This window comes from Rousettus aegyptiacus, unplaced genomic scaffold, assembly GCF_014176215.1.
Source record: "Rousettus aegyptiacus isolate mRouAeg1 unplaced genomic scaffold, mRouAeg1.p scaffold_m13_p_6, whole genome shotgun sequence".
Lineage (NCBI taxonomy): Eukaryota > Metazoa > Chordata > Mammalia > Chiroptera > Pteropodidae > Rousettus > Rousettus aegyptiacus.
This window is the reverse complement of record NW_023416309.1, coordinates 110,675,661-110,687,137: the sequence shown is the minus strand read 5'-3', so window position 1 is coordinate 110,687,137 and position 11,477 is coordinate 110,675,661. Positions and strand designations below refer to the sequence as shown.

Genomic DNA, 11,477 nt, shown 5'->3' with positions numbered 1-11,477 from the left:
ATGCCAGATTAAGACTTGCTTATGGCAGTTTTAAAACATGCATGGAAATTCCTCGATATTCCTCCTATTAAGGGTTGGGGTCTACGTCCCCTCCCCTTAAGTCTGGGGCAGGGGGCTGTGGCTGCTTCAACCAGGAGACTGGGGTGGTTTTCCTCAATGTTTTTCCCATTATCATCCTCCTACGGAATCTGTTTAGACACTTCCCTTATCTAAAAATCTCCCCCATCCCATGACATTTTAACAACAAAGATATACTGTATGTATAACTATATTATATATACATATACACATATTTATGTGTGTGAATATATAATTATCTGTTTTATATATAAAAACAGATATTTATTTCCATCTATAAAAAGTGTAATTTTTTTTCGCCCTTCAAGAACCCAATATTCGCCCCTGTGGATAATCAAGTATGGCGAAAGTGACCCTGGATGAGTTCCAGGGAACCACAAAGAAACCCTTAGACTCCTTCCTTGGTGTCTTGACCCCTCGGTGAGTCTCCTGTCCCTGAAGGCCAGCAATGTAGATGCAGGGACATGTATACAGACATTATTTCAAAGCACCTCCCTATAAAACACTTATTAATTATAGCGGGGAAGAGAGTAACCTCAACGAATTCTCACAACTCTATAGTCATATATCTACCTCCCCTATTAAGATCTCGATTGAGATGACAATAACTCAGGTGTTTATACTTAAAAAAACTCGCCAATTTACTTTAGTTACTTTAATGAAATATTTAATTTTAGTGAGTACATATAGATTTGGCATCCTAACATTTAAGACTTTGCCATTTTTGAGGTGTATGTAGTCCTCAACAGTTACTTTTTTTGAATGTAGAAAATAACTTCAAAAAATTATCTTAAATAGTCCCCATGCTTTTTTTTGTCCGTTGCTAGTCATCCATCAAAGTCTGCATCTGCACGTGCGGAGTCCTAATTGTGGCTTAGGAAGAGATAAAGAGCTATTCTTCCAGGCCTCTCCCCTTCAAGCTGCCGCCCTGCACAACTGCTAGATACATTCTAACTCTGGTGTTTGATTTACACTCTCTAGAATATATGGGTCATCCTCCGATAGATTAAAAAAAAAAAAAAATAGAAATCGTGTACCAGACAATACAATCTCAAGAAGAACAGGAAATCCACGGATGTAACAGGAAACATACAGAGCAAACATCACGGACGTGAGCTGGGCGATGGTCCAACCCCATCTTTAATTGTCTCCAGTCAGGTGATTCTTTCGCCCAGAGGGACCGATACAACAGAAGGTGCCCTCGGCAGACTTCGGTCCGCCTGGCCTGCCGGGAGAAGGGGTCTTTGCCCTCGTAAACACACCCTGAGGCTCGGTGGTCTAATTCAGGGTTTACACTGACTGGTTGGCCCGGAAGTTACTGGCCGGAGTTCCAGGCAGAGTGATAGTCGTGTCTGGCAGAGCTGCTCCAGAGTCACAGGTGAGGAGGCGGCAGGAGGGTCCGCACAGGTGAGATCACAGGTGGCTCCGAGGACCCGGGGTGTACGGGAAGCACCACGTCTGTCCCGTTCTCTGATCCTGCGGTGGGGGCCAGGTTCCAGAGCTGCGCAGAGCAGGGAGGGTGCCGACCGCATCCCCGAGGCCAGGACGAGGGGAGTTCTCACCGCGGAGGGACCCTCGTCTCTTTTGGAACTGCGATCACTGCCCGGTGCCTGATAAGAGGTCAGGAGGTTCTGCTAGTCTGATGTGCGGGCGTCGATGGCATGGGGGCTGTGGCTCCGCTCAGACTGACTTTATTTCCCCCTGGAGTCCCTCTGATGCCTGTTCAGCCATGCCACAGTGCACAGCAGGACCCCAAGGAGGGGCACCTTTATGAAGGTCAGGAGCAGGAAGTGGACGTCACAGAGCAGGGACCTGTACAAGGATCACAGCCACAGGAGTGAGCCTCTTCTGCGGCAGCCCCAGGCCCCTCCTCTCCCCTCCCCGCCCCTCATGCCCAGCAGCCCAGACCAGGGCGACAGGCAAACCTTGGTTCCCGGCCTGGCCAGGAAGGCCCTTGCAAGGGGCTCAGTCATGCTGCCTGAAGCCTAAGCCTTCAGGGGCCTCCCTACCAGCTCAGCCTGGGGTCCAGCTACTTCCTGGTTCCCCACCGTCCCCCACCAACTCACCCGCAGTCCAACCGAGCTTGCTCTCTGCACCCTGTATCTCCCTTTGTGAATTCCTCCCATCTTTTAAGCTCAGATCTAATATTACTTCTTCGAAGCAGAAGACCCCCCCCCCACCCCTGTAAACCAGTTTTATATACTGGGTTCTCCGGGGAGGAGCCTCTGGCGGGTCGGACCCCCATGCAACAGCATATATGGGGGGTACCACCACATGTGTCCCATATAGTGGACACTTGGTATAGCTAGACTATTGGGCCCGGGGTCACATGTGTTCCCTTGGCAGTCCCTGGCAGCGTATAAGGATCTGACCACCCCTCACCCTGCGCCTCGTCCCCTCGGCCAGGACCCCACCCCCAACCCTGCGGCTGTCCACCCTCGTTCTCTTGCTCAGCCTGCCTTGAGCAAAATGAGCCATGCCGATCTCGCTAACGGTTTTCTTGAGGGAGAGAGGGTATGAAGCATCGCATACCCTAAAAATACCCGCTGTGCTCTTTCACAAGTTTCTCTCCCTGCTGCACCCTTTTCTCTCCCCACCAAGGTTCCTCTTGTGCTTCTCTGGTCTCACTGGGAGCCCTACATCCTACACCCTCGACGCAACAGAACGACCGCTCTCAAAACAGCCGTGAGTGGGACAAAGCCGGGTTGTGAAGCGTGGGGCCGCGCCCCATTCGAATTCATCCCTGAACAAATGGTCCGGTGGTGGCACTGGACTGGAGCAGGGAAGGGAGCCCGTGGAGGGCGAGGCTGAGCGGCTGGGCCCACGGAGAGAATGGGTCTTGACCCTGGACTTTATGGGGGCCCGAAGCCACCGGGCTGCGATCGGATGATACCGGGACTGGGAACTTGGTGATTCCCCTCAGGTGCGGTGCCTTCGAAGGGAGCGGGCTCAGGGCGACATGCGCGCCCCTCCCGCGATGGCGGAGGGTGAGGACGCAGGGGCCCCAGCTCCCCACTCCCTCCTTGGGGAGAGGAGGCCTGGAGTGATGAAACGCGTATGTCCTGGCGCCTACAGCAGGCGGAATAACGGTCCCCAAAGATGTCCTCATCTCGGGAACCTGCGAAGGTGTTATAGTACGTGGCAAAGGGGGACGCAGGGGGGCTAAAGGTCGCTAACCAGCTGACTCTGAGGCGGGGAGACGATCCTGGGTTACCTGAGGGCCCCACGTAATCACCAGGGTCTTTCTACGTGAAAAACAGAGGCAGGAAGGTCCGCATTAGAGTAATGCCACGTGGCAAAGGCTGGACCGGCTCCTGCTGGCTTTGGGGGTGGGCGGGGCCGTGAGCCAAGGAATGCGGGAGGCCTCTGTGAGCTGGAAGATTCTTCCCTAGAACCTCTGGAGGAACTCAGCCCAATGAGACTCAGTTCAGATTTCCCATCTCCAGAACTATGAGATCATAAAATTGTGTTGTTTTAAGTGACCAGGTTGGTGGTAATTGGTTATGGCAGCCACAGGAAACTAATATGGAGGACTTCCTTCCTAGTTCTCTGGGGGCTGAACCCCGCCACACTTCCTTTTGTCTCTCCGGGGGCGAGGGGGCAGGTCAGAGGAAGACCAGAGCCTTCCCCGCCACAGCTCAGCTGGAGAGCCTTATTGGGGTTCCCGTGGGAAGTGGGGCGGGGGTGGGGTGCTCTTTAACGACTCAGAGCTGCGAAGGAGGAGGGGGAGGTCCTGGGCCGACTCTGCTGACTCTCCCCTGGGCTGGCAACGCCAGAGGGCCCCGCGGGGGTCCCCGACAGAGCGGCCTTAGGGGAGCAGTCACAGGGCGGACGTGGGAACGGTCTGCCGGGTCCCGGCTCTGCTCACCTGGTGAGGGGGTGAGTCACAGCCATGCTGCTGTTGACGCCCAGAGTAACCCGAGGCGAGGAAGCCAGGCCGGCCCGTTCGGCCACGTCTGTCGTCACCAATTCAGCCACGTCTGTTGTCATAGATTCGGCTATTTGTGTTGACAGGGGGACAGTCACATTTGTTGTCAACAGTACGGACGAGTTTGTTGGATTTAATGCTAACCGCACAGAGCAAAGCAGAGCTCTGAGGGTGACTCAGGTGCCCCCCCCCCATGGCCTTCTCCACAGCCCTCATCTGGGGATCAAGAACCTTTCCCTCGGCACCACTGGTCGGCCACGTCGGTCTTCACGAGCTTCGTTTTGGTGGTTTCTCATCCAAAACGGAACATCGCTTCGTTTAGAGAGATGCACCGCCCCACCGCCCGAGGGACCTGGGGCCGCAGGCTCGGCAGGCCATTTACAAAGGCTCGGTTGAATCTCCGAGCCCGGCCTGGCACAGCCCGGAGTGCAGGAGCCGTGTTCCCAGCCCTCGGAGCTCCGGTTCTCCCTCGGAGAACCGGCCAGGCGGAAGCCGGCTCTGTGCCGCCTGCCCGCAAGCCAGGGGCAGAGGGCCAGCAGCCTCTGCCTTCCCCGTGAGCCTTCCTGCCTCCCTACACATCCTCATTTCAACCCCTGAAGCTGCTCCGCGGAGGCTCGTCTGGCCTGGAGGGCCCCAGCCTCCCCTTCTCCCGGTGCCAGCTCCTCCTCCCAATGTCTCCGCCCCACCTCTGTTGTCTTTCTCAGTTAATTTCTGGAACATTCTAAAGCCAGTCTACCTCCCTGTTGCATGCATATGCACACTATATTTGCATCTCTTCCCAGGCCTCTGTCTTGGGGGGGGGGGTGGCACTGGTGCTTCTGGGGCAGGCGTGGCTGAGCCCCGAATCCCCTCCGAGGCTCAGAGGAGCCTATGGGAGGCTCCTGCACAGTCATGGAGCCTGTCCCTCTGCCAGTAACGAGTTCAGAGTCCCTCGCCCTGTCCTTTGCCCTTGTGCTGCCAGAGGAGGGGCAGGAGGGTCACTTGTCCTGTAGCTGAGACCCTCAGGATCATGCTTTGAGGCACCCACCCCTTCCTGCCCAGCGACCAGACCCCTGGTCGGGCCGGGGCTGCTGTGGGGGTGGATGTGGTGCCCAAATGACCTGGAACAGAGACCTGCTGTTCCTGGCCAAACCTGTCCGAGCTGAGCCTGTCCTTCTCTGAGCCCTCTGAGGGCAACACGTGAAGACGTGGACGGGCCGCGGCTCCCACTCCCCAGGCTCTCGGTGTGCACCCCCTCATGCAGGCACAGGTGTGTGCACGCCGACTCGCACACAGACACACACAGGGACACACACACAGACACACACACACACACACGTCATCTTGGGGCTCTTCCCATCTGTCAGAGCCGACAGAGGGTAAGGTCTGCATTCTCCACGGGTGAGTGCCGGGGCCTCGGCATACGGGAGGGAGCAGCTCCTACCTGGGTCGATGGTCACTTTAACAAGAACCCCAAGATCCACTCCGGTTCTCTCGATCCCACACCAGTAGCTGTCTGCATCGTCTGGCCCGAGCTCCTCCATGGTCACGGTGAACACGTGGCTTCCCTGACTGTCCACGATGGACACACGGCCCTTCCTCATCTCCCACTCTGATTCAGTGGTTTGAACCAGGATCCTGCAGCTACCCCAGGCAGCTCCTCGACACCACCACTTCCTGTAGGTCTCCCACTCTGGATCATAGCGACACCGCACAGTCAAGGAGCCCCGTTCCGTGCCACTCACTTCCTCTGGACCCGTGATGGGATCTGAACCTGGAAAACACAAATCAGGTACCTGTCACCTCCGGGCTGCGGGCAAGGCCCAGCCTCCGCGGTGTGACTAGCTTCAGTAAGTGCAAGGGCCTGAAGGGGTTGAATGGAGTCAAGGAGGGACTAGTCTCCCACGGACAGATCTTTTGTCCTTCAAAATTCCACTGGGTCAAAGCCACAAGGAGACTCTCGTATGGGCACAACTGCAGGTGTCATAGAAAGAAAAATGTAGACACTGAGCAACTCACCCCTCTCCCCCTCCCTGTGGCCAATGTGATCTCTGTATCCCTGGCACGGTGCTTTACAACCATCTCTGCTTCGTACTGGCCTCAGATCCGTTCCCAGCTTGAGAAACCCTGCCCTAAAGCAAGCGTGGGGTAGGGAAGGAAAATCCTCCCCGTGGACAGAGCTTCAAGCAGTGGCTCTGAACTGGACGTGGCCAGGGTTTGAAGCAGAACCGCTCGTGCTCAGCGGAAAAGTCAGGGGAGCGGACGCTGTGTTCACAGTCGAGCTCCCAACCCCGGTTTTCTCCGGAGCCCATCGGGACCTGCTGCATCTCTGAAAGGTCCCTGAGAAACTCCCACCCGTCATCTCCAGTCTTCATGTCCACATCGAAGAGCAAGTGTCCCCGAGAGCTGGACCGGGAGTCGCTCCGAATCGCTCACCTGCCCGTGCACACTTCAGCTGCCTCCTGAGAATAATGGCTGCCCGTCCACATCCTGTTGATATTCTGTGCACAAATCCAACCCACGCAGGGACAGTGACTGGGAGAAATGTGCTGGACTCTTCTCTGGGACGCAGAAGAGGTCTCACGGGGGGGGGGGGGGGGTGTAATTGACGGCGGACGATGGAGCCCTGCTCACTGCTTTCTCAGCTCTGCGTCTGTGCTGTTAAGTTACCGCAAAATTCACGTCTAAGCCCTAACCTCCCCTGTGGTGATGTTCGAGGTCGGGGCCTTCGGGAGGCCGCCGCGTGAGAGGGGGTCTCATGGCGGGATTAGTGGGTGCCGCCCTTATGGGAGGAGACGCCGGTCAGCTCGCTCCCCCTCTTCTCTCTGACTCTGTGTCTGTCTCTCTTCCTCTCCCTTTCTCCCCTCGCCCCTCACGTGTGCAGAAAGCGAAACTACAATAAGAAGGCAACTGCCTGCGGTCCAGAAAGAGAGCTCTCACGATGACCGGAATCAGCCCGCACCTTGACCTCGGACCTCCGAGGCCTTAGAACTGTGCGAAAACAAATTCCTATTGTTTAAGCCAACCAGAGTAAGACGCGCCTGTCCCCCAATAAGTTTGCGCATGCGCATCTCCCTACCAGCGTCATCTCCAACATGTAGAGTGAATAGATCGATGGGTAAATCGATGCGGTCATCTTATCGCCCATGACGACCTCCTCCCCAGAAGAGACTCTGTCTGCATCCCGCCCCAAGCCCTGCGGTTCCCGTTCCTGGGCGCCTCATCTGGGAGGACGAGAAGCAGAGCTGCGGCCGCCACACGGCCCTGCGTCCCTCGGTCCTCCCTGGAACCGAGTGCCGGCTGCCCCCCAAGTACTTGGCGTTCAGCCCAGAAATAGAAACCTTCGACTCTCTGGTCTTCCCTCCTGCTGACGCCACTCTGTGTCTCGGTCTGTGCTGCTTTTGCACTGACTGCATTGGATGCAGTCTCTGTGGCTCGTCGGGAGCAGAAACTGAGGCAGGTGGACCAGCGGGGTTGAGCGACAGACAGTCCAGAGAGCCTGCCACACCCTGGCTTTGCTGTCGCCTCCTCCCTGTCCTCCCAGCACCTCAGAGGACGGGTTCTCAGCTCTAGACACGAGCCCAGCCCAGCTGTGGAGGCTCTGACACCGTCCAGGTCCCGAGCCGCACCTGGCACCTAATACAGAGCCAACCTACGAGGCGGCAGAAACTTGGTTTTCGGTTAACAAAGAAGTGTCTGGATCATGTCCTGGCTGGCCACTTTCCCTGGCATGTGCCCTCCCCCTGGACCGACCCTCGCTGTTCCCTGCCCAGCCTCAGTCAGTCCCGCTCCCAGAGCCGCAGCCCCACTCACCCAAGGCGCCCACGTGAAGGAGCAGAGGCAGGAGCAGCCGCATGGTCCTGCCTGCCTGGGTTCTGTCCCTGGCGAGCATCTCCCTGGTGACCGCCCACCGCCGGTGCCCTCCAGGGACTGGCGACTGAGGGCGCGGGCAAACTGCTTTCCCTTCGTCGAAATCTACTTCCCGTAATTTTTCATCTTCGGTTACTTCCTAATTTCATTAAGTAAGAGAAAAGCCGTCATCGTGGTGTTGAGGAGGGTGACGATGTGCGCGGTCGTGGGGAAGCAAAGCGTCCGGCCCGGCCAGGGTTCCACTCTGCGAGTGTGCGTGTGTGTGTGTAACTGAGAACACGGATGCCAGCACACCAGGCCATAACGTGCAGCGGGGCCCGGGGAGACGTGCTCAGCGCTCGGGCCATGGAGAAACGGAGACATACCCGCAGGGATTTGCACTTCGGGAAAGACGCGGTGCTCAGGGCGGACACCCGGCCTCGCTGGAGGAACAGCCCCCAGCCTCAGCCTCCCTGCCGGCAGCGCCCCTGCCCCCACAGGGCATCTGAGACGCCCCCTCCTTGCCCTGGGCCATTGTCCCCGCCTCAGGACGACTTCCTCCCAGATCCTGAGTCACTCTGAAGCAGAAGCCACACTGGGGAGATTACAAGGAAGGAGAAGTGGGCTTTTCCCTTCAGCTCCATTTCCCCTAGATGGTTTCCCTGTACCCCCCGCCTCGTCCCTACACACATATTTGTATATTTGGGCTGTTGGCAAACTCACCGCACTGAAACTGCTCGTTAAGTGACTTCCACACACCTCTCTCCTCTTCCCTCAGAGGGCCCTGTCCCCCCTTCTCTATCGCCTGCCTCCTCTCGCTCTGCTTGCTCTGCCCCTCACCCCCGGCACCCTCCGAATTCTGTCCTCGATGCTCTTCTCTCCCGGGGAGTGTCCCTGTCCCTGCCAGGCTCTCTCACATCTCCCCTGAGCACAGGATTGTGGCAAGCGCACCCGTTGCCACCCACATCTCCCAGAACACATCTCCGCTCTCGCTGTCAATGACTCTTGGCACCTGTGGAGAGCTACTTAGCAGCTCAGACTAACCCACAATGACATTCCTTGTCACCTTGTCATCTCCGCTCCTCGAATGGATCTGTCACAACACCTAGTCCCCGGGCCCAGGGCCTCCCCCTCCCACCCGCCCCTATTAGATTATAGCCCCCCTAAGACAAGCCCACAGGGCCTCCTCCCTGTCACCTGTCACCCTCTGATGGCCTTGCAGTGCAGGGACTTGGAGGTGGCGCGCAGAGGGCTTTGCCGGCACAGCGCACGTTCTGGGGAGGGCGGGGCGAAGGCAGAAGAGGCGGAGCATCCGATGCTTGCGGTTCTGCTTGAGGGCGGAGCCTTCTGCCCGGGCTGGGTGCCCAGGTGAGCCTGGGTGCCTGCGGGAAGGGGTGGGGGTAGGGCCGCAGGCGGCATTGGCCTCGGCCCTCCCTCCCTTTCTTAACAGTTATCGAGGTTTAATTGGGATACAGTAAACTGCCTACATTTAAAGCGCATAATTTGAAGCTTTCGTCTTGCTGTTTTTGTTATTTTTCGATTCAGTACAGTTCATTTTGTTGTAGACTTTTAACACAGCATTGTTTCATGGATCCATCACCTGAAACATAGCAACAGGTATTTGCGGATTCATCCCTGTGTGGCGGGCACTCACGCCGGTGAGGTAGGACGCCAGGTGCTGACCTGCCCCTGTGGACTGTGTGTGACTCCATAGTTCAGCCTCCGGAACCCTTGAGGTGTCGTTGGGAACTGCCCCGTGTGTGCCACCTAGTGGCCACTCCGTGACACGGTGCGGCGGTGTACCCCCAGTTCTCAGTCTTGGGTATTCTCTTCAGGGTCTGGTCAAATATGCTCCTCTAGGGGTAAGACTGGGCGTTCTAGGGTCCCTTTCTTTCTTTTTTCCTTTCTTTTTGTTATCAGATTAGATGGCAAAGCGTTATGTTTATTATGTAACAAACCTGTATCTTTGCTATAAGAAGACAATATATGTCGACATTAACAGACCAGGAACTCATCACGATATTACCAAATCACAAAACACATTCAGAAAAGTTACAATGAAAAGCTCTCTCTCACACACAGAATTTCTTCACACGCACACACAAAAGAGAAAAGAATAAAAGAAACGAAGGAAATGAGGCCACAACCAAAGTACACGTTTAAGTGGCTCATTTGCTAGCCATGCGGGAAATTTAACGTTGATCGATTACAGCAGCTGAAAAGATGTATCCAGAAAAAAATAAACGTGTTTTAGACCATTAGCCTTTGGGTAAGAACAGCTGCTTACAGTGTCGAGACCACTGGGAACAACGTCAATAGTCAATTTCAATTATTTAGTGAAGGCAAATTATTTTGAGAGGTTTTCCTTGGCTCTTAATCAGATGACAGGTGTTAGGATACTGTTCATTTGTTCCTATTTATTCAAGCAGCCAATGTTTGAAGTGACTGAAGAATTAGCCTCTTTGAACAGACTGCATGAAACAGGTGAGAATGTTTTCGAAGAAGCTGAGAAAACACTATTTCAATACACCTGAAGGAAACACATCAGCTCTGCTGTGTTACAACTTATGGAAGTAGAAACAGGTTTAGTTTAATAGATTTACCCCTGTGAAAATGTACGTCTGGAAAGGTCTTTATTACTCCTTCATATCTAAAAGAGCGCTGTGCTGGATACATTATTCTTGGCTGATAGTTTCTTTCATTTAATAGTTTGAATATTTGATCCCACTCCTTTCCAGCTTGAAAAGTTTGTGCCGAGAAGTCCAGTGCTAATCTAATGGGTTTTTCCTTATAGGTTACCATCTTCTTTTCCCTGGCTGCCCTGAGAATTCTTTCTTTGCCATTGATGTTTGATAATTTTAATACAATGTGTTCTGGAGAAGGCCTTTTGGGGTTGAGATAATTGGGTGTTCTGTTGACTTCTCGAATTCCAAGCTCCAGCTCATTCCTTAGATTTGGGAGATTCTCATCAACTATTTGTCTGAAAATACTTTCTAATCCCTGCTCCTTCTCCTCACCTTCAAAATGCCTATTATTCTTATGTTTCCTGTCCTGATGGTATCAGTTATTTCTTGTATTTCTCTTTCATTACTTTTATTCTTCAGTTTCTCTCTTCTTCCTTCTGATTTATTTCTAGATTTCTGTCTTCGATATAACACTGGTCCTTTCCTCCATGTGGTCAGTTCTATTTCCCAAGCTTGCTGTTTCAGTTTTCACGTTTTTCAGTGTGTTTTTCATCTCCAGAAGTTCTATTTAGTTCTTTTTGAGGGTTTCAATCTCCTTGCTAAAAACTTATTCTGCTCATCTAGCTTTTTTCTTTAATTCCTGAAGTTGTTGATATGACTTGTTTTAGATCTCACCGAGTTTTTTCGGAAGTACCATCCTGAATTCTCTGCCATTTAAGTCACATATTTCTATATCTGGAAGCTGATTTTCTGGAGACTTTTCTCTTTCTTTCTGAGCTGCCTTGTCCCCTTGGTTGTTCATGGTGTTTAATAGACTATTTCTCCACCTGGGCATTAATGCAAGTGTATTCTGCTATTTTTCCAGAAAGATTTATTATATAAAGGTCTCTTTTCAGCCTGTTGCAAAGAAGGAGTTTTTCTTTTGGTTTCCAGTAGGTGGCGTCTAAGCCTCTTGGATC

General features: G+C 54.0%; 1 protein-coding gene across 1 annotated transcript; it reads right to left on the bottom strand.

Annotated features, from left to right (window-relative positions):
- Positions 1-1,200: 1,200 nt before the first annotated feature.
- Positions 1,201-7,986, bottom strand: LOC107510249 (CMRF35-like molecule 5). The gene is made up of 4 exons (XM_016143573.2): positions 7,799-7,986; positions 5,430-5,759; positions 3,947-4,076; positions 1,201-1,890 (listed from the first exon to the last, which is right to left on the bottom strand). The coding sequence occupies exons 1-4, from the start codon at positions 7,875-7,877 to the stop codon at positions 1,770-1,772; spliced, it is 660 nt and encodes a 219-aa protein (XP_015999059.2). The 5' UTR covers positions 7,878-7,986; the 3' UTR covers positions 1,201-1,769.
- Positions 7,987-11,477: the final 3,491 nt, after the last annotated feature.

What these genes read in the sequence shown, in the direction of transcription:
- LOC107510249 (XM_016143573.2), bottom strand. Translation starts at nt 7,877, where the DNA reads ATGCTCGCCAGGGACAGAACCCAGGCAGGCAGGACCATGCGGCTGCTC. An exon ending in TAAAGTGACCATCGACCCAG is followed by an intron (nt 4,077 to 5,429) that starts GTAGGAGCTGCT and finishes CAACACAAATAG; the next exon opens with CCGAATCTATGACAACAGAC. An exon ending in GTGACTCACCCCCTCACCAG is followed by an intron (nt 1,891 to 3,946) that starts GTGAGCAGAGCC and finishes ATCCTTGTACAG; the next exon opens with GTCCCTGCTCTGTGACGTCC.